The following is a 27,571-nucleotide window of genomic DNA, read 5'->3' as shown; positions in this document are numbered from 1 at the left end:
GGGGCTGTTAGGGCTTTGAGCTTAAATTAGCTCCCTGTTATGTTTAAAATAGTCACCTGAGGCGTTTTAAATGGTAACACCCCCCCCCCCCCCCCCCCACCACCCCCTCCTCTGCTTCTAAAATAGTTCCGTCCATCATCAGGGCGCATCTGGTTTTGAGTGGCTCGAGTAGCTGCAGTGTGTCTGATTTAGCTCCCGGCGCGCGCGGCAGGAGCAAGCAGCGGGAACACCTGTCTCGTGACGAGCGCTCATGTTCTCCTGTGTGGCGTGAAACTGGAGCACGCAGCCCGGAACCCGCCGCCCCTCCGCTGGGCTGGACCGGAGCAGCCAGCCCTCTGGACCGATGTCCTGGCCGAAATGTCCCGGCACATCTACATACGAAACAAGATTGGCGAGGGCATCCAAGCGCCCATCTTTCAGGTAGGTCAGGTGTCTTCAAGGCTGCTAGTTACAGTTGCGGAGGCTACATTTTAATTTAAAAGCGAAGAAAAAGTCTTTTAAATTTAATTAAAATAAAAATGTAACCAGAATAATTCTATAGCTCAGTCCACTACAAGCGTTATGGTGACAGCAAAAGGTAGCTTTGTTTTAAAAAGAAAAACAACCCCCCGCTGTAATACATTATGAATATAGGCTTTAAAATACCTAACTGTACTGTTTTAGTATTTAAATATCTATGAGACTGTTGACACAAAACAAAGCATAGATGGTCAACTCTTTATTTTTATTTTAACTTTGTGTTTTGCAATGCACATCTTTCCACCTTTATCTCTAGGTGACAGTATAGTTTAGATATTAAGAACAATAAGTGAACTGTGTGTTGGGGAATAACAGATCAGTGATGTTTTACTTAATAAAAGTTTTATTTTTTGAGTGGACTTTAGTTCTACTTAATAAACTACATTATTTGGAGATCTCGCTTTCATAATGGTTTTATTGACTTACTGATTCACCTCAACGTAATTATTTTGAGCCTTTACACATGCTTTCTTCCTTGCCCATGCTTTTCTACTTAATGACTTTCTTCCTTGTTTATTTATGAATCAAAGCATTACAGAACAGATAGAAAAGACATAGTCATACCAGTATGTCAGCATTTCAGTGGCTTCAGTTTAAGGTGCATTCCACTTGATGTTTAAAAGTCATGCTTTTCATACAGCTTTTTGCAGTTTCAGCTCACAGAAATGCCTTACTTGCCTTGCATCTATAAAGAACACAAGACTGGCCTAAGCTTTCTAACAGTGCATCTATTTTAATAGCTGTGGTAGATATAAAGGGAAGGAAGTGCATCAGTCCCCCGATATCAGCCCCCTGCTAGATAGCTGATAATTTATTTTTCTCCAGTTTGATCGATCTTTACTGTGTGTAATAATAGTTCTTGGCTTTGGGCTCTTAGCTTGAAAGTGAGAGGCAGAAGAGGGATGGTGACCCAGATTAATGGCCCTGTTTTATAAATTCAGGGAAGTAGGCTCTGACTTTTTAATGGTGACATTGTCATTAACTCTGGAGATTTGAACAGAAATGGGGCAAATCACTGGCAGATAATTAATTTACCTCCCTGGAGATGAACTCTGTTGGTATATTTGGATTTTTTGGAGGAGAGAAAGAAAGAAAGTCACGAGTGAGGTAAGGAGAAAAGTAAGTTGGCAAGTGCAGCGTATAATGCAGAAACGTATAATAGAAGTTAGCTTGTGTTGCATGTCAGATGGCTTGTAAGGTTGACCTTATCTAATCTTGGAAAGAGCATCAGCTGCTGTGTGAAGCACATGTGCCCGAATGTCACTTTGCATCATGTATTAGTCTCATGTGGCATTTCAGCAAGCGATCCAAATATAATGGATGTGCACAAGAAAACGTAAGAGTTGACACTGTAGCTGCTGGTTAAGAGTTCATTTTTTTCCGTCAGGTGAACCGAGGGACTTATTCCAGGAGGAGTCGCCTCAAGAGGTCTGACGGCAGCACCACCTCCACCAGCTTCATCCTCAGACAGGTACTGCAGGGAACAGATGCTCTGAATGGTTGTAAAATTGTGGTTTGACGTGGATATTTCTGTGCATTTATACCAAATAATGGAAATTGGATAGAAACAACAACAACAAAAAAAACACATATAGTTTAGCATAGCATTAATTGCTCCATGTATCAAATTTTTCCCTAAATTAAATCCTTGTTAAGATATTTGCTTACCCTGTGTTGTAAATGGGCTACATCATACATGGTGTTTTTTACTGAACAGGATCTTCATACCTCAAAAAAAACAAAAAAACAACCCCAGCTATTCATGATTTTTACTCTGCTGAGTTTCTGATTGATGATCACACATTTACGACATACACTGCTTTTGACTGCAGGGGGTGGTAAAGTGCAGGTAGTAGAAGGTGGCAGTGCACCAATTACATACTGTATTTAGATGCAGTTATACAACATCTTTTCTTTCAATATAAAGTACTTAACAATATTATTAGGTCACCTGATATAAAAACAAGACAACACCAGTATTTTAAGAGTCAAAAATGTGTTCAAACTAACAATTATATCATTATTTATTAGGCAAATACCAAATTGAATTCACATTTTCATACCCAAATCCGAGCTGGCACTCTGGACTACTCTGAGAATACAGAAATTAACAAAGCATAACAATCAAGCACTAAAATGAATTGCAAATAAATAACTATAATTTTACATCTTAATCAAAAAATATCAATGTGCTTTACAATTTTTTTCTGTTTTTTTGTTAAGCAGTACATTTGAAAATTTATAAATAACAATAATAATCAGATTTTAGCATCTAATTTCTAATTTCTATTCAAGAGCTTGGATCAACCATTACAGAAGCATAAAAATGATGCTGCCAATTACCAAAAGTGTTAATTTAGAGCAGCTGTGGCATAAACCCTGCATCAGGCAGTGTCTAATACTGCATAAAATGCAAAATATGAACATTTACAGCATATCTGAATATGGTGTCATTTAGTTATTCCTTAAAACAATCAATCAGTTCTGGTGCTTTACTGGAAACATAAGGGGCAGTAGATTTTACTGTTTTATTATTGTGTAGTGTTGGTTGGTGTGTTGAAAATTTTGTCTAATGATATCTTTAAAATTATTGGCGTTATAGGCAACAGAGCGAAATTATTATTATTATTGTAGTTGTTGTTATTATTAATCTATTTTTTGCATAAGCAGGGATTTATATAGGATTACAATGGCCCATTCCTCTGTCATTTATACATAAAAAAAGAAAAAATAGATCAAATATAACAACCAAAATAACCAAATAGTGTAGCATTCTTAGTCTCTATTAGAAAATATTGTGTTGTTGGCACAGGGCTGTGGAGTCGGGCCTCAGCAGGCTGGCTGTTCTGCTTTTAGGTTAAATGTAATGGTAGTTTTTGCTCCCACTGTTTTTACTCAGCATATGGCTCATTAGTGTTAATGTTTAATTAATGTTCCCATAGCTAAGTTGGCTTTTAAAAGTGGACTTACATTTAGACTTATATTTCCAAAATTTGGGGCAGAAATTATTCTGCATTGAGGAAAAATACGTGTTAGTCTTGAGTAAGATGTTGCCTCTTCTTCACCGAACAAACCAGCTTCAATATTTAAAATGGAAAAAAGTGCATAAAGCAGACACAGCTCGTCTGTTTTTATCAAAAGTTATTTTTGGAGCATCTCTGCTCTCTTTTCTTCATCCTCCATCTGTCTTTACTGTTGTTGAATGTGGCACAGAGCCTGTCACAGCTCTCAGCAGACTCTTATTCATGGTGTTACCCAGCATGCTATACTCAGTGGTGTAATTTTTTTTTATAAATGTGCCGTTTCTAGTGTTAGTAATAGTTATTCTGTACTATTTTTTATGTTGAAGAAAGTTTATTTAATGTATATGAGTCATATGGTTGTGAGTAAGGCGGTCTGCTTAAAATACACTGATCAAGCTTCTAGTTGCCAGTAATGTAGTGCATTTAAACCCCAGTGCACATTTTGTTGGTTCACTGGTATATTAATATTGGAAAAATGAATTTTATGTTAAGTTGAGAGCAGCATCTGGGTACAGGGTATGTTAAATGTGCTTGATTATGGTAAAAATGATCAGTACTAAAGTACACAGCTATTTCGTTTAGTTATCATTAACATTTTAGCCATTGCTGAAAATTATAAACAATTTATATTTGTTAGTCTGTGTTCAAAGAGCTAAATCTAGGGGCTAAATGCTAAGAGCTAAATGTACTTTTCTTGTTGACCAAAGGCCATCTTTTGTCGTCTTGGCTCAAGCGAGCTAAACATTAATTTAATTTGAGCCTTTAGGTAGGCGCAGAAGCAAACCATTGTATGGCATGAGCCAAAAAATAGTGTGAAACTGATTATTATTAGATTATTGTGCTGACAAGTTATAGTATATTTTTCAATTTGTTTAGACCAAATGTGAAACTGAAATGGTTAGCCAATTGAATTTGCTTATTTCTCTGTTTTGTGACTTAAAACTGAATTTCTTTGAATTTGGAACTGTTCATGTGATTTTATTTTAAAAAAAAAAGGTAAACAGCACCTTCTCATCACATTTGGATTTGACCATCCAACGAATAAGCTGATATTCTTTTTACCTTTAGACAAGATTTCCCTAATTTTTGTGTAGTGATTTCTTGACTCATTTACGCTCTACCCAACTGCTCAGAACATACAAACATGTGGTACCAAATGGGAAGCTGCAGAGTGCCCTCTGGTAGACAACCTATGCAATATCAGCACTCATAACATGGTTGAAGGGTGTTTTTCCATTCTTTCTTTCCGTTTTTAATATTGTCATTTGTGGTTTCATTTTTATTTAAAAATGATGATACCATCAATTGTCAAATAGCTAATATCTGCCAATTATATTGGTCTGGCTCAAGTATTTTCTTAATTGATTGGTTAACTTAAAGAATTTCCAAGAGTTTTCTAAAGCATGTGTCCACTAGGGCTGCCACAAACGACTAATCAGATCATGCATCCATTGAACGTAAAACGTACAGCTTATTGCACCAGCATGCATCTGCTCTTATATAACTATCATTAGCTTACAGCTTTAAGTGTTTCAGGTATGTGCTAACTAAAAATAAAGACAAGATGATAGTTTATTAAATTTTAATGAAATTCGCAGATTGTTTCGGTGAAGTTTAATAAACTCCTTGCTATCTAAAATATAACAGGACACCGGAGTATATTCTCCAGCATCTCACACTTCTGATAATCAGTTGTCTGCTTGACGTTTATTCAGCTGTGTAAAAACTATAACTTTAATCTCAGCCAAACCGATTTACTCAGGAACAAATAAAATACTGAAAAAAGCCAAACAATAACATTTTTAAGTTATCTAAGTGACTTATATATGTTTAACCTGAGTAGCGAAAGACGGCGGTGGGTTTGAAAACAATTTGCCGGGAGTCCGGTGTTCTCACCGGCTCTAATGAGCCTTGAACCCCGGCTAGCTATCGAGCTAGTGGGTAACAGACGTCTCCGAAAATGTCGGAGCGCTTTTGAAAATACGTGGTGTCTTGATAAACTGAGCAGATATTTGAGGTTTACACAGCTACATTCTCGCCTGAAAATATGTTTAACGTTTATTTTGTGACCCAGAAAGAATAATAAGAGTAATATTGCTGCTGCCATTGTTGGAAACGGAGCAGGGCTGCGCTATGAATTCTGGGATAGGTTGGGCCACGAAGTATACACCCGACCCATCCTTCAAATCTGGGGAAATGAAGGGCGCATTTGTCGGAGTCTTCGTTGTGTCGCTGTAACGTAATCGGCCTACAAATGCGGGCAAAGGAGGATGCCGTTCCTGAATTTGGACACAGCTACAATACTGGACACAGCTTCTTCTTCTTCGGGGTTTAACGGCAGCTGACATCCTTGTACATGCAGTGCTGCCATCTTCTGTTTCAGTCCGTTATTACACTCTTAAATCCTACTACTTATTGCCACGTTTTTGGGATCTTACAAAGCTTCAAACGACGCGTCGACTATTAAATTAGTCGTCGACGATTTTGATAGTTGACATAATCGTGACTAGTCAACTAATCGTAGCAGCCCTAGTGTCCACCCATTTTTCTTTTTCCCAGTAGCTAAATAATCCGGTATCATTGATAAAAGAGATTATCAGCAAATATTCACCCACAAAATATTCATTTTTAAGTATTAGTTGTTTCAGTTTAGTTGGAGCAGACCTTTTCAGCAGCACCTATTTTTGGCTTAGCACAGGTTTTACTGATCACATTAACTACGCCTGCGTACATAAATAGAACCGATTCTCTGCAGGTCTCATCAGTAACACCTGTGTTTTTGCACCATTTCAAATGAAAAGCGTTTGTATTCAGATGCCATGAAAATGGTTTCTTTTTAGTAATAACATATTATTTAAGCATTAACTGCTGACTGTGTGGAGAGGACTTTGAAACCACATTAAGGCCTTAATGCCAGGAAATGATTTATAAATATAAAAGTTACATTAACATTTAAAGAGATAAGGAGATAAGGCGTGTTTGGACTGTGATACCCTAAAAAATTGTACTTTCTATGTCTTTAGTAATTATTTTAAGTATTTCTTAACAAAAGATTGGCTCAGGTTCAATCCAAACCATTCAGTACCTGACTTTTATTTTATTTTAGTGCTATTAGTGGTGTAGATGTGTCACAACCACATTAATTCTCAAAAGAAAAATGAACTTCCATGAATTTAAATCCATGTTTCTAATAATTCTCCTGTTATTTTAGCTATTTAGCTGTTTTGTCTTTCTCTGGAGAATAAATAAGCAGAGTGAGAAAGAGAGGTAGCAAGGAAATGGAGGGTGCTGATCCCCCATCCCCCTCCCCCGATCCCTGCTACCTCCCCGCACTAACAAAAAAAAAAAAAAAAAAATCAAGGAGAGCGCTCATCCAAGATGAGTGGACAGCCAGTCAGCCAATCAGCTTCTTGCACATTGGCTCTGTCATCAGGCTTGGATATTGAGGAAGGATCCACTGCTCTGCTGCTGCCTCTGCTGCTCTCGCTGTTGTATATGTGTGTGTGTGTGCGAGGAAGCCTGATGAAATGAAATGCCAGGATTGGGCTACCTCCAGGGAGAGCCTCTCCATCCTATAACGTGAGCCAGCCAGCAGCACTCTGGGATCGGGGAGAAGCTGCATCCATCAAGCGACGGGCCTCCGGAGGACCAGGCGTGATCCAACGGGAGGGGAGATTTTTTTTTTTTAATCATTCTTCTCTGCTGTGGAGAGAAGGGATTGTTGTTAACCCCCCACATCCATCCTTTTTTTTAAATCTGGGGCCCCCTCCTTCCTCGTCCGCCTACACTCTTTTTGTTTTTTACCCCCTCGTTCTTCTAGAGGCGCTCACTGGAATATCAAACCTCCATGTATGACAATTTGTACCTGCATGGATTTGAAGACTCGGAGGCGGTGAGTGTTTGGATGGGTGTGTGTGTGAGTCTGCTTTTGTGCTCTCAGCTGTGTGTTTTTTGATGGAAGTAGCTCACTGCACACACACATATATATACACACATATGAGGCCTTCGATGGGTAAGCCAACGGTACAGTGTAGCGTGATCGTGGGTTATGCTTGACTAGGAGGGGGTTGGGTGGGTGGGTGTTTGGCAGATGGCTTCTGATGTGTGACATTCACACTGTTGTGCGTGTTTTGCTTTATCTGCATGTGTAGTTGTGCATGTGATGGCAATCTGCCTATAAAGCTGTAAGATTGGACGTCAGGAAACCATCGGATCCAGAAGGAGCCATTTAGTGCTCATCACACTCATGAGGTGAACCAAGCCCAGATTCAAAGATTCAAAGATGCTAATCACTCGTTTCTCCACTCTGATAGATCCTCATTCCCACATTTGACTTTCTCAGAAATTGTCGAGCTGAGTGTTTTTTTTGTTTTGTTTTTTTAATCTGATCGTGCCACTGTGTGCTGTAAGGGCTCTGACGAGGCTTGGCGAAACATGCATCGTGATGTCATGAAGTGGATTCTGATGCTGATGAGTCACATGCTGAAGCTACTCCATTGGATAATAGCTCAAGTGCTACAGTGCACCCTCAAATCTTCCGCACAGATACATGAGATTGAGTTGAGCAGTGATGCAAAAATCACATCGGGGGGAAAAAGACGTTTTATATAAAATTGGTGGACTTGTGAAAACCAGATTATGAGACACATGGTCAAGATTAAAAACTGCAGAGACTTATGTGTTCTGACTTGTAATCTAACATTTAGACATTGCGCCCAATGAACTGCATCCTTATAATGCAACTCTGTCATTATTTGCTCCTTTCTTTCTGACTTGATACCCTGAAACTGAAGCTCAGGCCTCCTGTTCTAATTTAGCACTTCGCCTCCAAGTTAAAACTGAGATAACCCAAATTATATCATTATGACATCAGCAGGGTTATTTTCCCCCAGACCTGACAAAACTCCCTTTAGAGCCACAGATAACACCATGTAACAGCTCTCACAGGCTGAGGGTGAATAAACTGTACAGATGGACTATGTGTTTGATACAGCTGAAAAACAGCCAGCAGGAACATAGTGATGTGTTTGTTCCTCTGTAATCTTTTTGTTCTTGGAAGTCCTACAAAAACACCCAGTTAGTCTGGGATGGGATGCTTACATTTCAAATGAGCAGCGTGCTGAAGTCAGGCCTTGCCACTGCTGGCTTGTAAAAAAAACAGCAAAAAAACAAAACAAAACAGAAAGTGCTTAGCTGTGATGACTAAATTGATTGATCTTCTTGGGAGTAATGGTCTTCCTTAATTGAATCATCATTAGTGGCTGATTGTTTAGATTAAAACAGCAGAAGGAAGCACTTGATCCAGTCGTGTTTGAGCAAAAAATGTTGCACTGAAGGAATTCCTACTGGGTGGCTGGATGAACTGCTGCAAGCCTGGCGTTTTTTTTGAGGCTCTAAGTGAAAGAAAAAATCCTGACAGGTTGCAAAAAAATGGACCATCGATATCCTATATCAGATGTAAGGGATACGCAAGCAGGTGCCACGAATAGCATGCTAATAAGAAATTTCAGCATAACCGGTATAAAAATGTTCAAATATCATCCAACAAAGTGACAAAAGCTCCTTTTCTCTGTCAGCAAACTACCTAATTAAGTACTTGAAGAAGATGACGACTTCTTATGCGCTGGCGATTGACATGCTAACATTAGCTGCAGGTCCTTTGGCAAATTTGGCTTTTAACCTATCAAATATTCTCCACTTATCAGCTTTTAGAGATATCATTATTTTGTGTTTAACCAGGTGTTTCCGACAGGTTAGATGTATTGCCCTGACCAGCTTTGCATTTTGCACTACAAATGCTGCCGAGAGCATAGAGTCTGCATCGAGTTTTGTTACAACACCTGCTTTCAGCTTGGCACTGCCACCATTACCTTGCATTTGTTCTTCAACACATCTCAGGGGTCACGTCGCGTGGCCTCGCTCCGATTCTTCTTCTCTAACTCAGATCTGCTCTGTTGGTGTATAGGGGGGAAAAAAGTCAGGACAGTATAGTATTGCAGTAGTTGCACAGACACCACATATTGATATTTTAATAAATACATTAAAATGCACTGACAATACCATTAACCAGAGATCTCTTATCCACCATTGTCCTGAGATAACATTAGCCAAGCAAACTGAAATTAGATTGGTTCAACTGAAAAAAAACCCATCCAACAGTGGACACATTTAGCTGAACAAAGCTACCTTCTAATTTGGAGCAAGCCAACGGCTCAGTCACACGAGTAAAAACATGACAGCAACTGCTTTACATCTAAAATAATAACAGATGGCTGTCTGATTGTATTGAATTTTGTTTTACATATAGTAGAAGGAGGGTAGAAGAGGACTTTACTGCTGGTTACCAGCTGGTTGTATCCTGGTTGTATATCTTAAATGTCAATTTCTGTATATGTAGATAGCAACAAATATGTAATAAAAAAAAAGGTTTATGACAGTGAATTGCTGCATTATCAGAAACAGATTACATGTAATCGCCAGCTTGACCCCAATCAATTGCAGACCGTCTGTCTTATTAACCGAGGTTTTCGTCACAGTGTTGTTATGTTTGGCATTTGGCATTTTTTTTGACCCAAAACAACAAAAGAAAATCTGAAGTGAGATAACTTTATCTTATTAGACAAAACAAGTATTAACATAGTTTAACTTTAAGGAAATAATTTGGAGCTGGTATTGGAGTAACATCGTATCGTGGGGTGCTTGGGGATTCCCACTTTTAGTGCTGTGGTTACTTGGTAGTTTTGACCCAACCCTGCTGATTAGAGGTCTTCAGTTTGCACAGTGTGTTTGGTCTGTAAAACAAGTCATGGGCAGATACTTGCATATGTTTGTCTTATAAAAGCAAACAAGGTATTACTGTTTTAACTGCACCAAGTAAGCGAGCAGAATAGACAGTCATGTTTGTTAAAAATAATTAACAATTTTTTAAAAACAGTTTTAGCAAGCTTTTTTTTGTGGTCACATGACGTTTTCATTGAAAACCTTACAGCAAGGCCTGCACACTAATTTAAAAGCAAAAGGAAACTAATGCAAAAATTTTCCCCCAGTGGTCACTCTGTTTAGTGTTTTTTCATTGTTACTCATTAGTTTATATTTCATTGTCTTATTTTGATATTCTTTGGTTTTAATAGTCCATAGTAGCTTTATTTTTTCTGTAGGGAAAGGTGTTCTACCAGAAAAACCAAAATGTTGCCATGTGCATAAATGTCTGTGGTTATGTTTGAAGTATTTTCTGTAGCTATGTAGACTGTAGTTTGACTAATACAGTTTCATGATTGTATGGGATGATTGTTTCAGATGAGTAAAAAACAACTAGAAGACATCTCTCACTCTCTGAGAACAGAGAATCATCTTCATCAATTAAATGTATGAAGACATGCAAACTGCTGACAGCACAAGAATAGAAATCCACTTTGTCTGAGATGCTCCTGCAGCCTACTCTTTTTTTTTTTTTTTATATAAATATATATATATCGTTGATTTTACCTGTTCTGCATTCAGTGTGCCAAGCCACCACTCAGTATTTGGCACTGTGATTGTAAGCTGATGCGCATTGAATTCCAAAACTTCAGCAAGTGATCCCATAAACAATTTATCTTTATGGTGCTTAGCAGCTCAGATGCTTTCAGATAAAGCTAAAGCACATCCTTGTTTTGAAACGTGTCCTCTATCACCATGTGACTGAATGAACCTCAGAGCCTTTGTGCTTTTTTTTTTGTCTTTTCAGAGAGAAAATTCAGGTCATTTGGGTGCATCTGTCCACACTGTTCTAACTTTTTCTTTAAAGTCCTTGATATTGGGACAGTGTTTCGCTGTGCAGAGATGTTTTTTTTATGTTAGAGGCCTTGAGTGTAGTTTTCATTTTCTTTAATAACCCTATCAGGAACAGAGTGCTAATATTAGTTTGGATTAGCCATAACTTGATAACAAATTTAAAGCACTATTTAAAGCTATTTCCTGTTCTTGTTGGGCAGCAACTCTTGCTCTAGAATAATTTTGCCATGCTTAAAGACAACATACTCCCAACATACACCCATCAGGCATAACTTTATGACCGCCTGCCTAATATTGTGTTAGTCTCCTTTTTGCCAACAAAACAGGTGTGCTGTGGTATCTGACACCAAGATGTTAGCAACAGATCCTTTAAGTTCTGTAAGTTGGTTCCTTCTTCCCATAGTGCATCCTGGTGCCAGATATTCCCCAGGTAAGCGACTTGGTCCTCCACATGATGTAAAAGAAAATGTGACTCACTAGACCAGTCTACCTTCTTCCAGTGCTCCATGGTCCAGGTCTGATACAGGCGTGCTCATTGTTGGTACTTTGAGCAGTGGACAGGAGTCAGCATGGGCATCCTGACTGGTCTACAGCTATGCAGCTCCATATGCAACAAACTGCGATGCAGGGTGTATTCTGACACCTTTCTGTCAGAACCAGCATTACATTTTTTCGCAGTTTGATTTACAGCAACTTGTCTGCCTGATCACATGGGCCAGCCCTCTGTACCCAATCATCAGTGACTCTTGGTCACCACTGTTCCTTCCTTGGTCCATTTTTGATAGATACTGACCACTGCAGACTGGGAACACCCCACAAAAGCTGGAGTTTTGAAGATGCTCCTACTCAGTTGTTTAGCCATCACAATTTGTCCCTTGTCAAATTTGCTCATATCCTCATGCTTGAATATTTTTTTCTGACTCAAACTCATCAACTTTGAGAACAAAATGTTCACTTGCTCCCTGATATATCCCACTAACAGGTGACCTATCAGTGGCCATAATGTTATGCCTGATTGGTGCACTTATCAAAAGATGTATCCAGTCTGTATAGTTTCAGTCATCTCTGTGATTTCTTTTCGTAGGGATCAGCTGATTCATACACTAGCAGACCATCAGACTCAGATGTCTCTCTCGAGGAGGAGCGGGAGGTGCAGGCTCAGGTCCAGAGCCAGAGCCCAAGCCAGAGTCAAGGACCGGGACAGAGCCGACAGGAGAGGGAACAGCAGGCTGCCGTTCAACTGGAAAGAGCCAAGGTAGACAGGCTGTGACAATGTTCATGCTAGTTTATCTTTATTATGGATTTTTTCCCAGATCAATAAAAAGTCTTCAAGTCCGTTAGAGTAAGAAGTTTTTAATCATTTTAAATATACTTTTCTGATCCTCACTGAGCTTGTGTTTCCGTCCTTCAGAGTAAACCTGTGGCATTTGCTGTAAGGACCAACGTCAGCTATTGTGGCGCACTGGATGAAGATGTTCCAGTGCCAGCCACAGCCATCTCCTTTGACGCCAAGGACTTCCTGCACATAAAAGAGGTTAATGAGTACTTTGTATTAAAACATCATAACTACGGCATATATGTGATGATACAAAATTCAATTTGATCTGATCCCTTTTCATGTTTGCATCTTCAGAAGTTCAACAATGACTGGTGGATCGGTCGGTTAGTGAAAGAGGGTTGCGAGATCGGCTTCATTCCCAGCCCTCTGAAGCTGGAAAACATTCGACTCCAGCAGGAGCAAAAGAGAGGACGAGTCCAAGGGTAAGTAGCACAAAACCACAGTCGTCGTCTCATTGTTTTTCTCACGTAAATCAAACCTTACTTGATCACACAAAGGTTAACGTAAGCACAAAAACCTGGCGTCTAATGCGTTGAGTAACAATAAGACAAGGATCATTTAAAGTCAACTTTGCACCAAAATTGTGGCATTTTGATCGTAAGAAGCAAACATTATTCAGATAAACCAGAATTTTGTAGATTTTGTAGCTTCCACTGAGCGCACTACTTCTACGTGTTCTACTTGCCACATTTTTTTAAAGCAAAGTATTTAAAATCTCATGAATCTAGCTAGATGACATTTTATTTAAATGCATATATTGCTAGGAATGAGAATGAGGTAGCATGGAAATAGATGTCGTCAGTAATTTTAGATCACCTTTGGACAAATCATGGTTATAAACAGGTAGAATTGCCCAAACAAACACACAAAAAAGACAAATTAAGCTGAGAGTTTTACAGTACAGTACATTTTGGTAATAATTTAATTAACCTTTCCTGTGTGAGGTTTCGTTGTTTTTCTTTGCTTGACAGTGAACTTGCTATCTTTGTGTTTAGGATTGTGTTAATGGGACACAACAAGACATTTAAGCAATTCAACTTTTATATGGAACTACTGTGGACATGTTTTCAATTTTATCAACATAACTTTTGTTCAGCTAATGAGATAATCAAATTGCTCAAGAAAATCCTGTAATTAGTTGGGGGAGTAGGAAGGGAAGGGGTGCCGTGGGAATTTTGACTTGTCTTAGCGATGGAAATGGCGATTGATTGCGATCCAAAATGCCAGTTTATATTAACAACCTGAATTGATTCCTTTATCAGCTTCACACCTTTGAATATTTTGATGCAATACTCTTGACACAGCCCCTGAGACTGCTGTTTAACCAATACAGAAGTTAAAATAAATTCATCCTATATAAAAGCATGCAACTTCTCCATAAAAGCCTTGTCATCTGTTTGACTGTGTTGGTGTCTCACTGTGTGTTTTTTTTTATTTTTTATTTTTTTATTTACTCCTTAAAGTTTCCTTTGACTCTTTCGTGACTCATGCCCATTTACTCCGTCCTCTCCACTCGTGTCGACTGTACCAGTCCAGCGGTTTCAATAGCTGTAATTAGCACACCTATCAGCCTTCGAGTTTCCTTGTGTGTGTGTATAATGTGTCTTGAATGTTCTGTCATCCAGAGTTTGTACAATAACTCACAGGCAGTTCCCCGAGCCTTGCTGCTGAGTTTAATACTAATCCTACTCGACTGGAATGCTGAAGCTTCACTTAACAGCGTGGCTTCTGTGGCTTTTTGTCATCGAACCTCACAGACAGGGAGAGACATTCGAACCCCCGTTAAACAGGACTACTCTGTGTAACTGAAAATTAGGACCACTATGTTAGAGATTGCTTGCTTCGGCAAGCGCGTACGCTAAATTGGATACGATACAGAGAAGATTAGCATGGCCCCTGCGCAAGGATGACACGCAAATTCGTCAGTAGCAATACTTAGGCAGGCTGGGGCATTTACATAATGATCACTTGGTACAAAAGGAAACACACTGTGCCAGGAAAATATCCCCCAATCCATTACACAACCACAACGCCAAGTTCTAACCAAATGCCAAACCAGAAATCATCAGAGCAGGCAACATTTTTCAAATCTTCTATTGTCCAATTTTGATGAATCGTAGTTTCCTATTCTTACCTGACAGGAGTAGTGTCTGGTATGGTCTTTGGGTGCTATAGTCCTCCTGCTTCAAATTTTGCCATGTTGTCCATTCAGAGATGCTCTTCTGCAGACCTTGGTTGTAATGAGTGGTTGTTTAAGTTACTGTTGTTCCTTATCATTTCTGAGCAGTCTAGCCATTCTCCCCTGACCTCTGGCATTTTCACCAAGAAAGAAGATGCTTACTGGCCCTTTGAACATGAACAGTCACATTTAAAACCACACACAATAAAGAGTCTTTGAAAAGGTGTACCTAATAAAGTGTCTGCTGAGTGTATAATAGCTGAATAACAATGGGCCTCATACTCTTTTAAAAATGGACATCTGTAACAAAAAGCCATCTAAGGTGAATTCCCAAGTTTCATGAAAATTATTTTAGTTCTAAAAGAAGATGCAACTTTCACTCAGTTTCTGTTCAAATTATTCACTGTATATTTAAAAAAAGAAAGAAAGTAACTTGAAAAAATTCTTGAATTAATAATTGTTAATGCTGTGATTAGTTTTGCCATACTTAAGATGATGTAAATATTTGAGGAAGATGTGAAGTTTTATGGGTAAAAATTCAGCAGTGGACTTAAGTGATGACAGAAGGGGGAAATTCCAACTTGGGCAACAAGCAGACACGAGAGGAGACTCAGGAGAAGTAGGTAAAAAGATATGCGAACTAAATGCACACCAGGGAGAAGGGCAACAAGAGATGAACTCAATCAGAGAGTAATAAGGGCAGGAAAAGAACAAAAGCAGGAAGTATAAACGCAGTCACATAAATTTCAAAATAAAACTGGAATTAACTATGCTAAACACAAAGAGTAAAGCCAAACAGACAATCAGGAAGACACAGGAAGGAACACAAAGAGAAAATTAAAATACTTACAGTAGAAACAATTAGAAAAATTAAAAAATATGGGAAACTGCAGAGACTTGTGTTACGGTGTTCTGATGTTTAAGGTGGTTTAGCTGACCAATATTAAATTAATTAAATGTTCATTATTATTAGTTTTAGTTTTTATTTCAGTCTTAGCATACTATAGATTTTTTTTTTTTTTTTTTAGGTTTCAGTCCTTTTCTGAATTAATACTGTGGGTTTTTTTCTGTCTTTCTTTTTCCCATTGTCTTTTCCAGTAAGTCTGGAGGGAACTCTTCTTCCAGTGTGGAGGATGAGGTTTCTGCCTCTATCCGACCACTCATATCCTCAGCAGGTGAGAACATCGGACAGGGGGAGAGGGCTTTTAATAGCCAGCTGCCAGCTTAGAGCCAAGCTTCTCGGCCACAACAACATAGAGAAAATAAGACTCTAAAACCTTCCCATGTCTCTGCGTAGAGCATAAGTTCAGAGTTGTTGGTACATTTTCCCATGATCCTCCTCTTCCTCCAGTTGAGGACTGCAGGCGCTCTGAGACTGGGGCTTACCACAGTGTGAACCCAACGACAAGACTATGACCCCCCCTCTGAACTGCACTCATGTGACTTTGTGAATATAACCTTAGGACAATAGAACTGCTTTTTTTTTCTACTTTTCATATTATAGTTATCCTTGGTAGGTTTCATTTGTTATGGCTTATAATGGAAAGTTGCATATGTGAAGCATGTTGGAGTGTTTCTGAAATATTCTGGTGACTCCTCCTGTGGCAGCAGCTACTGACATCACTGTCGCTGTCTTCTCTTTCCTCCTACAGGAAAGCAGAAACAGAAAGTGGTAAGTTGGTGACGGTAAAACACACTCATATACTATTCACTCAATTCTTGTTGTTGTGACAGGAACGGGTAGCATTTAGAGGAAGTTACAGTAACAGCGTACAATACTTCAGATCTACTGAAATATCCAACAACAAGTTATAATGATTCCTGTGACGCCATAATGCCATCACTGCGCAACATAATACATTATGATAGGTACTTTACAATAAAAAAAACTGTCTCTGCTGTGTGGATTAATATATAAATTTTTTATAGCACTTTTTTGGGCGTGGTCGATTTGTGGCTCTAGGTCCGATAGTGTATGCATTTTTCTAGGACCCTCCAGGGGTTAAATATGAAGCCACATGTGGTTACCTAGTCTTACTGTTGCATAAAGGAGAGGAAAATGGGGGAAAATGGTTGACCTGGCTATACTAACCCCCCCCCCCCCAAAAAAAAAGCCAGTAACATCTTATGTCTAAGTTTATTATATTCACATTTTTCAGTTTGTAAGGGAATATGACATAGATCAGTACATATATAACAAGCATGAGAATTTATGCATCAGGCCATTTTTGCAGAAATATGTTGACTGAGTGCCAAAAAACCCAATCAAACCAAAGGCCAAGGAGTTCAAAACCAAGTAATCTAATCTAATCTAATTGAATCTAATCTAATTGAATCTAATCTAATCTAATCTAATCTAATCTAATCTAATCTTGTGAATTATACAAAAGTTGGGATCCAAAAAAACTTACCTGAAACATTTCTCATTATGAACATTGTTTACTGTCAGCTGATATACTTAGAGAGAGACAGTGCAATAGATCATTATAAATTGAATTAATATCTGAATTTTGTAGGCAAGTGCATATGCTATTTGGAAATTCAACCACCCCTGAATGCTTAATGTGAATCAGTCTCAGCCATTTACATAATTTTAAGTTGTGCAGTTGAAAGACCTTGGTTTGATTCCAGAGAAAGTTAAGCAGTGATGTTAAAAGACTATGCCATGTCACCAAAAGTATTATTAATATTTACTTTGTCCTAAACTTCAATGTTTTTATTCACCACAAAATATACCCCGATCTGATATTGTTATTACCTTGTAATACACAGTTTTTGTTTAATAAAATGCGGCTTTTAACTGTGTGAACTATCTACACATGAAATGTGTTGGCTTACATAACTAAATGATACCAAGTGTTTGCTGTTTTGAGTTGTACTGTGTCGTGGTGGTACCTTTATTGTGAAATTGGGTTCAACTGTAGTATTGTGAGTGTTTGGGCAAAATCTGTGTACAGTGGTCGTTTATGTAGCAAATGATAAACACCGGTGCATTAACCACATTTTGTAAGCTAACATGTTAAATTAACGTTTATTTGAGATAATGTGTTAGATTTTTTTTGTAAAGTTGGGACAATCTAAAAGTATTCTTAATATTCTTATTTTTTTTCTTTTTGCTTCAATTGTGACAAATTAACTTACCATTTGCTACATGCCCTGACATGGCAGTAAACCAGCTTCCCATTTACTACGTGTGGTTGTGTGTTGAGCTGACTCTGCAGTCCAGAAACCCGTTTCTAGGCAGACGTTTTGCCTCGTCACTGTAATGAAAGCATAGGTATAATAATGACTGCTTAGCTTTATTTAGTGTTGCAGTGACTCATGATAGTGAACCAGCATCAGCAAAAGCAGGTCCTGCCCTTAATGCAGCCATCATTATCACACCTGTGCTTCTCCTGCTGTGGCGGAGCCACGGCGTCTGCTATGAAAAAGGTTTATCGCAGCTGTCTGCTTTGCTTTTTCGTCAGTCTGTTGTCTCTTGTGGTTTTATTTTTGTCAGCCTGAGTGTACCGCTGCTTCTTTGTGTTAACAGACGGAGCACATCCCCCCGTATGATGTGGTTCCCTCCATGAGGCCTGTAGTTCTGGTGGGACCCTCACTCAAGGGCTACGAGGTAAGCTGCCTGCCTCTACAGCCGAATGAACAATCGGACGTTCTCACATTAAAAACAAACAAACATGAATAATCTCAATTTAATTACAAATAGGACAAGAAATGAGATGACTCCTGTACATTTTTCACTGAGTTCCCCAAAATAGCCTTCTGTTGGCACTGTTAATTATGAACGTGTCATCGCCCACGTAACATCCAGATTGCAGCCAGACTAGCAAGGAGACGAAGAGTTCAGATAAGAATATGTTGAGTAATTGGCAGATTTTTTCTTGTTGCTTCCAATACTGCTGATAATCGTGGCTTGTAGAAAAGCAGAATACTAGAACTGCTTTGAGGTACATGCAGTGCCAGGTATGGGACTGCGAATACTCCTCAATGATCACCAGCTTGTAGCTAGCTGTGTCCGTTTAGTGCTGGGAAGTCTAGACTGTTCTCAACTGTGAGCTGTGAGAGCCAATCAAAACCTTTCAAAGTAAAACCTAAAAGCTAGGAGTGTCTGAATGCTGACTTGTGGAAAGGTTGTTATTCAACAATGGTTTTATGTTCTAAAGTATATTTGTACAGACAAATTATGTTCAGTTATTACAGTGGTGCAGGGTGCATGCCTTTTACCATGTTTCCTGTTTTAAAATACCAATTATAACAACAAATATCATAGGTAAATGAAAAGAAAAAACTTTATACATAAACAACAGTACATTTCATTGATTTATGCTGCATTTGGTCACATGGTAACTATCTAAGCTGATGATGTCATTTCCATATTGCTCGCTCAGATGGGGCATCCGACATCATTATGTTTTTTTAGCAGCAGTAAAGTGCCATCTGTCTTGTTGTCCTGAATTTGCCTGATGGATGGTGGCTTATTCATACTGAGGATCACAAAGCACACAAAGCCATATTCCGAGATTAAGTCCCTGACCAATTTTTCATTTTTGCTTCGCAGGTAACAGACATGATGCAGAAAGCACTATTTGACTTCCTCAAGCACAGATTTGATGGCAGGTAAAGACAAATTAAATGCACACTTCTTAGGAAGAACTATAGAACTATTTTAATTCTAACATAGTCTTTATTCACTCCCAATAAATGGTAAGTAAAATATAAAGTTACTTGCAAGAAGAAAAAAATATGGAGAGTAATTCTTATTGGTCCTTTTTCTTCTCTGTGCAGTCTTCAAAATCGAGTCAGTGCCCTGGTTAAAAAAATTATGTCTTCTTTATTACAGGATAACTATCACACGAGTCACAGCAGATATATCGCTGGCCAAAAGGTCTGTTCTTAACAACCCCAGTAAGAGGGCCATCATAGAAAGATCCAACACTCGCTCCAGTTTAGGTGAGCTTCACGTATATGTTGACTGAGCTATAGTCTGAAACTGTGAAGTTTAATTGTAAGTAGTGAGAATCATGCAAATGTCTAATGTCTGTCTTTGTCCCCTTAGCTGAGGTGCAAAGTGAGATTGAAAGGATCTTCGAGTTGGCCCGCTCCCTGCAGCTGGTGGTTCTGGATGCCGACACCATCAACCACCCTGCCCAGCTTCTCAAGACCTCCCTGGCCCCCATCATCGTCCATGTTAAAGTCTCCTCACCAAAGGTACTCGGATCATAGGCAGACCTTCAAAGAGGGAGATTTTTGTCGCACTAAGAAACATTTTTACTCTCTCTGATGGGTTTATTATCAATCAGGCCATGGGTTACAAGGTTATCAAGTCAAAGCTGGATAAAACAGGAAATTAAGCATATGTGATCTTCACAGTGACTGTCCAACAGAGTCATTCAGTTGGAGACAAACATCGAGAACAAAGGTAATGGTCTCTCTGTTAGACTCATGTTGTTTATCCACGGGTGTTACAGCTCATCACAAGCACAGTGTTACCTCAAAACTAGCATGAAGTCCTGTACTTTTAAAGCCTCTGATGAACACACGTGTGTGTGTTGGGGGGATATAAATCTGCACTTTGGCACTTTTGCATGGGAGAGTATGTCTTCTTCACCTCATCCCTCAGCACTGGGACTACAACAGTAACCACTTTGATCAACTGTCTGTCTTTAGGATTAAGTTTAATCAGACTGAGAATCTGCTGTTTACTGTTTGCACGTGTTTTACAAGACATCTTCCTAGCATGCTTTTCTACTGTTGACCAGTAAAACTGACCAGTGTACAGACAAACCAGGAAGAAGCAGCAATATTAGGCGTATAGCATCACTGCATTACTGAGGTCATGAGTCCTCCAACATGTTTGGACTGTTTATTTATTTCAACCAATAATTGTTACTTGTTTTCATCACATTTTGGTCATAAACGTTCTGGCTTAATGGTGATCATAAATAAATATTTTGAGGCAGTTTAACCCCATTGGATATAATATTTATTTGTAGATGTAAACATTATTAAAAATCCCAAATTCTCAGAAGAAGGTGCAGATGATATGAGCAGACAGTTCACCCAAAACTGAGATACTTTTGGTTTCTTTGTGTGCGTTTCTGCTCTTTCATCCAGGTTCTGCAGAGGCTAGTCAAGTCCAGAGGGAAGTCCCAGAGCAAACACCTGAACGTCCAGCTCGTGGCAGCAGACAAACTAGCCCAGTGTCCACCGGTAAGCCAACTTTCTCCTCCTGTGCTGGCTTGTGTGGCCCGTTGTTCTCATACTTTTACAGTTTCTGTATTTAAAAAGATGCCCATAAACTTTGTTTCTGCACTCCCAAACAAATGCATCTTAAGGTCAAACGAGAGTCAGGGAGATTTTTATGTCTTGGAGAGCAAAAACTGGAAGCACTTGTATTTATTGAAGCCGTTGATATGATGTTTATTATCATTAGTCCTTGTGCTAATGTACATTCATAGCTGAGCCTCACATACAGTGTAAGAGTGGACATAATGTATTTCACGTGTCCTCTGCTGCTAACAGGAAATGTTTGACATCATCCTGGATGAAAACCAGCTGGAGGACGCCTGTGAGCATCTCGCCGAGTATCTCGAGGCATACTGGAAAGCGACCCACACCTCGATGGCGACGCCCCTGAACCCCCTGCTGGGACGCAACCTGGGCCCCACCACACTCACACCCTACCCCACCAGCATCTCTGGACTGCAGGTACACATCCACCTGTACCAAAATGATTTTCTTTGACCTTGATGGGTGTGGTTCAGATAATAAAAGTAAAAAGTGTAAACCCAGCCTATTGCAAATCATTTTTATTCATTCTCCTCTTCATTCATGTTATTTCAAAAGAGTTATACCTTCCAAATTTGTAGCATTTGTTTTTTGAAATAAATTGTTGTCTAGTCACAACAGTTGGAGTTGTGGCATTTTGTTCTCTGGGAAATAACAGTTTGTCCATTAAATCTACACCAGAGTGTTGGCACTGTAGCATCCTGCGTAATCCAGCTGTTTTATTATCAGCTTAAAGAAAGATCCCTGATTTAATGTGTCAACAAAGAAACCATTGATGCTTCCCTCTGATAACCTTGCTGATATGGAGTGAGCTGTTCTTCGTGTGTCTTCAGTGAAGAACCATGAAATGTTAAATATTTTCAGTGGTGCCAGAGCCTAAATTTCTGTCACGCTCAAAAAAAAATACAGACGACTCTGCGTCAATGCAAAAGTCATGTACACATTTAATCCATGTATGTTGACTCAGTGTGGACAGTAAGGGACAAGGATAAGCATGTTTATCAAAACTTGCAAAAGTATTTTTACATTATACTTACTGTCATTGTCGCTGTGATCTTTCTTCTTCTCCCTGCGTCATCAGCAACTCAGCACAGTCCCACATATCAGAGAAAGTTAAACCTACACAAGTGTGTCGTTACATTAATACATTTGGTCAAACATTTTTGCTTTGCCATGTGTTTGCATGTTATTACTGTCATCTGTTTGCCTAACTGCGCAAATCCGACAGTGCATGTTTGATTCGACCTAAATTCTATCTCTGGCTCCTCCTCTTTTTGAACAGATTTTCACGATGTCCATGCTAAGCAAGTCATAATCCTATTTGCTGCAGGCAGTGAAATCTACACCCACTGATAACTCCCCATTAGAAATTGAAAGCAAACACGTGTGTGCATTTGTGTGGATACTGTGTTATTAGGTCTCTTCCATTCCCTCCTGAGCCTTATCTATGTCCTTGGTATGTTCGTGTGATTAGCAGAGCCAAAGAATGCGACAGAGTAACCACACAGGAGACCACTCGACCCCAAATGAACGTCGCAACCTGATGACATCAGATGAAAACTACCACAACGAGCGGGCACATAAGGGACGCAACCGCATGTCCTCTGGCTCCCAGCATAGCCGAGAGCAGCAGGACGCCTACCAGGACTACCAGGATCCCTATCAGGATGCATACAAGCCACATCGCAATCGCAGTTCACCGGGCAGCTATAGCCATGACTCCCGGCACCGGCTCTGAAAACACTCCTCTTGCCACAGTGGCCCACGCGGCCCAAAATTCCACCCAAAATAAACGCTGCAATAGAGCCAAGATGGTCCCAAATTGTACCTTTTTTCCCCCCCCCTTTCTTTTTGATCTACTTGGCTATTTTTCCTCTTTCAAAGTAAAAAAGAATCACATTCAGGTATTTTCGTTTTAATCAAGCTGTCAGGGCAAACCCCCATCAGTCAACAGTGTGAGTAGTGAGGAGGTTCAGGCCAACATTAACAAAACTTGTAAAATTTCTTTAAGTTTCTGGGACCTTTTTGGGATTTTACTAACATAATGCTCAGCAGATGTGCAACACAGTGCTTGTTGCCGGTGTCAGCAGTCTAATTATGGATAGTAGTCAGATGGTGATGATGTACTGTATGGGCTTCTGAGTGCCTGAAGCGTCACACCAGGTCAGATGGAAGCCCTCTGCACACAAACTGCTGAAAGGCTGCTGCCCCCTATCCTGGGCCATGTATAAATCCTCTCTTCATTTAGCTTATTGCATGCTTGTAGTTGATCAAGCTCCGCATCCACTTCACTGATATTTTACTCTGGATTCTCCCATGATGAGGTGTAGATATGGAGGTCCAATTTTCACCTCGTTGTGGATAGGCGCTCGGTGGTGGGTTTGTGGGTTGGTTATGCAGATGATATCTGGCTGCTAGTTTTGAAAACTGGTGCTTCACATTCCCAAACTATTTTGCTATTTGAAAGTCACTTTGAGCAAGGCCAGCTTTTGTGTAGCATAGCTTCAGGATTTTATTTGGGTGAAGACCCTGACCGTCATAAGCAGAACAGACTCTGATGGTGCTGGGGATCAGACCTCTGTTACACTGTAGAGGAAGGCAATACTGCTGCTGTTCTAAACAGCTAGCACTTAGAGAGTTAGACAAGGCAATAGCCGAGACTGTGTGATATTGTAGTGGATTACAATAGCAAAATTCTACTTGAGATGCAGTTGATACTGTTGAAATATGGACTGGCATTAAAACCAATGCAGGAGGAGCCTCTTTAGCTGGCTGGGATGTTCTTTCTTGACATTTTTGCCCCTGCCAGCGTCTTGTTTTTCTTCTGTTTGTTTGCTTGTTTGATGTTCCATCTGCTGCTGAAGCTACAAATTATTTTGCATTTGTTAGCAGTAAAATCACAGTTACGTAGAGGTAAAACACACATATGGATGTCGGTTAGCATTAAGTCAAGTCACTGGTTAAACTCTGTCAAAGTTCCTTTTGTTGGCTTTAAGGGGTTGAAATGATATAAATGTTACACGGCAGGATTGGTTGCACCATGTTCGTTCCCTGTGTAGCTGGCATGTTTTCCTGACTGCAGAGCATGTTCCCTCCAAAGGTAAAAAAAAAAAAAAAGCCCACTGTAATCAAGTTGGTGTTTGTACAAGTATGAGGCACGTTTCTCCAAAAATAGAAAAAAAAGAAAAGAAAATGTCCCAAACTGCAGACGAATGATATCTCTGGATCCTTGAGGGTAATCGCTCATTCAGTACACTGAAACGACACAAGCAAATATTTTGATAATTTAGAAAATGTTAAAGTGGCCTGCATGGTATAAAAGTGAAGCCATCTCACTGATAAGTTTCTGTTAGACCAGAAATATGTTATATATTAGAAAGTGCACTGAAACAACTGACACAGGCTGAACCCTCACAAAAAAAGGGCAGTTTGCCCACATGGTGCTTTGTATGGAGCATGAGAGCTGCTGTGTTTGCTAATGATGATCTTAAGTTTTGTTAACAGAATTTGCTGTACATATCCCATTCTTTTAAGAGATAGTATTATCTTGTGATTCTGACTTAATCATCTTACTATTTCGATATAATAAATGGTACCATTGGACCAACTTTAAGGTTTTCTATTAAAACAAAGTACTTTAAAAGGTATATTAGGTAACATTCAAGTGTCCTATTATAGTTTATGCAAATAAGAGAAAGTCATGAGGATAAAGTAAGGAATCACGTTGCGTGTTATCAGAAGATAATAAGATGAGTAAGTCGTCATGTTGACTAGAAAAACTGCTGGAACATTCTTTATTATCTTGGAAATTTGTGCTTCTTTCGATAAAAACTATTGTAAATTTGACAGTTTTTTGGCTTCCATATTTCTCCAGGACCAAAAACACAAAGAACAACCTAAATGCCTGTTTTTGCAGTGTACCTCACAACTTCCTGTATGTGATATGATACATAGAGGAAGTGAGTGACACGGCTACATCACAAGGATTCAAATGTTTTCTTTCACTGTATGGAGGACCAAACGTGCCATGTAATTAAATACTAAATTTAAACCATGTTTACTGAGAAATGAATTAAAGCATTAAATATAAAGTATTTATTCCCCCAAGAAAATCAATCAATCAATCAATAACACTGAAAAACTGAGTAATAACAATCTACTGTAATAACACAGTACAGTTACTTTTAACTAGTTTGCTTTAAAAATCTATTTATTTTTTAAATAAGCTTAGTTTGGTCCCAATCATGGCAAAATCTGAGCTTGGCACACCTGGAGAAATGTGATTTTTAGGGAAATTACCATATGTACAGTAAGAATTAGAATGTGTGTCAAAAGAGTTTTCTTTGGCATGTTAAACAAATACATCTATTCTAAATGTTAGTTCCCTTATGACAAAAACGATGTACAGTACTGACTGCTGCAGCACCAAATTAGATTGGTGCCTTATAAATAGCAAATTACTATTATTGTTTTGTCCGAGATCTATACAGAGTGTTCTCATAAACGTTTAATAGGAAGTGGGAGCTGTTTTTAGGCTGATTTTTATTATATTTTTGTTAGTTAACCATGTTCAATTACGAATAAGTACAATTTGTTCACAAGATTTTTCAAATTTGATTCTGGTATGGTGTTCTTATAAATGACATCAGATGGTGATGTAGCTACAGCACAAATAAGGATAAGCATGCTGCAGCCACTAGGTGGCAGCATGAGCAGGCCTAATAAAGTCTGTGTTGAAGCTGTAAAAGAAAATTAGCACTGAAAATCTTTGGTTGCTTGTGAGGTGCAGAGTTGTCCAACATAGGACATTAGCTTTACTAAATCTTGATGATATGCACTTCAGCCGGTCAGGAGGAACTTCTTCAAACTGTAGCATCTTTATTCTTTATTTGAATATTCAAAATCTAGACATGAACCACGACCGATATTTAACAGTCCCCAACAGTTCTACAGCCTGAAACAGTTTTGAGCTGTTGGGAGGCTTGATTAGATCATTTGGGTTTTTTTTTTTTAGAAAAGGAGGCTGACGTGACATAATTTGACTTTCCCTGATTTTAAGCAGCTCTTATATATTGATTTAAATGTAAAAGAAGGTGCAGTGGATCACTTTGCATAGATCTGGATAAAAGTGCAGAAATAAATAATTTATGAAACAAATTGAATAGCACAAATGAGTAAGCAAAAACTACAGTGGTTATTGAGCAGCTGTTCCTACAATGTGAATCTGGGATAAAGGCACAGATTGTTTGTTTGCCTTGGTTTCCTGGTTATTTCCATGTTATCTAAATGGGAAAAGAGTGCATAAAACTACTGTTTACAAGCAGCTTATCTGTCTCATTGTGCTCCATAGCATAAAATCCATTGGTTGATTGAATAGCGAGACATTTACCATTCAAAATCAAACCAACCAATGCTGAGCTGGGCTGCTTGAGACAATCAGAAGGGATTTCCTGACCAGCGTCCCACCATTGCTCTCTTTATGAAGAGAAATGTAAGAATGAAATAATGCCACTTTCACTCACAGACCTCCAGACCTGCTTTTATTTGTTCCTTCTGACTTTATGTGTCAGCAAAAGTTTCTCTGCAAGCAAAATTCATCTTTGATTGATTTTTTTTTCTCTGACTAAATCTCCAGGTGACCACAAAACACAGGACGTGTAGAGAAGATTTTCTTTGGTATAATATAAAACACAAAAAAGAGCGAGAAAGTAAAAGAATAAACATTTATTCCAGTAGAAAAATAATACATGAATATTTGCTGTCAATTATTTTTATAAGAGATAAATGTACATAATGTCTTTGAGATGCGATTTGCTGTATACATGTGCTGAAATAAGACGAAGTCAACCCGTGTGGGACAACAGCAAGGTCCAGTATACAAAGTTTCAGTAATGTGCAATACAAGACGGCATGCTGTTTTAAAATGAGGAACTTCATGTACTGTACTATGCAACCGCAAACTGTGTACATCGCTTCATGCTGTGGCTTCTCCAAACACCCTTTTCCAAGCAGCTTCATCTGGACTTTTAGCGGATTTTTGTGTTTCTCTCTGTTTTTTTTTTCTGTGGAAGAAGAAAATCTAAGCGGCTAATGCGGTATTGCATGCATAATAAACCACTCTAATTTATAAAAAGGAGTTCAAGAAAAATACATGGAACTGGAGGTGACTGTGTTTCAGCCAGAGCTTCAAGTGACTTAAAAATATTTCTTTTTCAAAATAAAAGAGTCGTTCTAAAGTCGTGTGCTTTAAATTCTTTAAGCAACGTTTCACACAAAAGATAAAAAAAAACCCCAAACATTATTTGTCATCCTGTTAGAAGTAGCAATCAGAAAATGAGTACACTGTACACTCCCTAATTTCCTTCGGGATTAATAAAGTATTCTGATTCTGATTCTGTAGTGCTGAAGGGATGGATGTGGTCAGCAACAGTACCCTGGTAGGTTGCAGCA

At 38.9% G+C, this 27,571-nt stretch overlaps 1 protein-coding gene and 1 non-coding gene across 6 annotated transcripts; both read left to right on the top strand.

The window, feature by feature from the left end:
* The first annotated feature begins 168 nt into the window (after positions 1-168).
* On the top strand, positions 169-27,357 carry LOC113015995 (voltage-dependent L-type calcium channel subunit beta-4-like). Of its 5 annotated transcripts, none has more exons than XM_080297012.1 (14): positions 169-420; positions 1,907-1,990; positions 12,400-12,570; positions 12,727-12,849; positions 12,949-13,076; positions 15,932-16,008; positions 16,486-16,505; positions 18,366-18,446; positions 19,392-19,450; positions 19,674-19,783; positions 19,890-20,041; positions 20,948-21,043; positions 21,356-21,541; positions 22,599-27,357. In XM_080297012.1, the coding sequence occupies exons 1-14, from the start codon at positions 358-360 to the stop codon at positions 22,857-22,859; spliced, it is 1,611 nt and encodes a 536-aa protein (XP_080153138.1). In that variant the 5' UTR covers positions 169-357; the 3' UTR covers positions 22,860-27,357. The 5 variants fall into 5 exon arrangements, with proteins under 5 accessions (XP_080153138.1, XP_026014216.1, XP_026014217.1 ...); XM_026158431.2 differs by having other exon boundaries at positions 172-420; positions 22,596-27,357; XM_026158432.2 differs by lacking the exon at positions 15,932-16,008 and having other exon boundaries at positions 172-420; positions 16,487-16,505; positions 22,596-27,357.
* On the top strand, positions 14,490-14,595 carry LOC113017059 (U6 spliceosomal RNA). Its single transcript, XR_003271388.1, has one exon. It is a non-coding gene; the product is annotated as a U6 spliceosomal RNA (small nuclear RNA).
* Positions 27,358-27,571: the final 214 nt, after the last annotated feature.

The sequence above is a fragment of the Astatotilapia calliptera genome, chromosome 23 (genome assembly GCF_964374335.1).
Source record: "Astatotilapia calliptera chromosome 23, fAstCal68.1, whole genome shotgun sequence".
In the NCBI taxonomy this organism is placed as follows: Eukaryota; Metazoa; Chordata; class Actinopteri; order Cichliformes; family Cichlidae; genus Astatotilapia; species Astatotilapia calliptera.
Note: the sequence above shows the minus strand (reverse complement) of the source record. Positions and strands in the feature narration are given on the sequence as shown.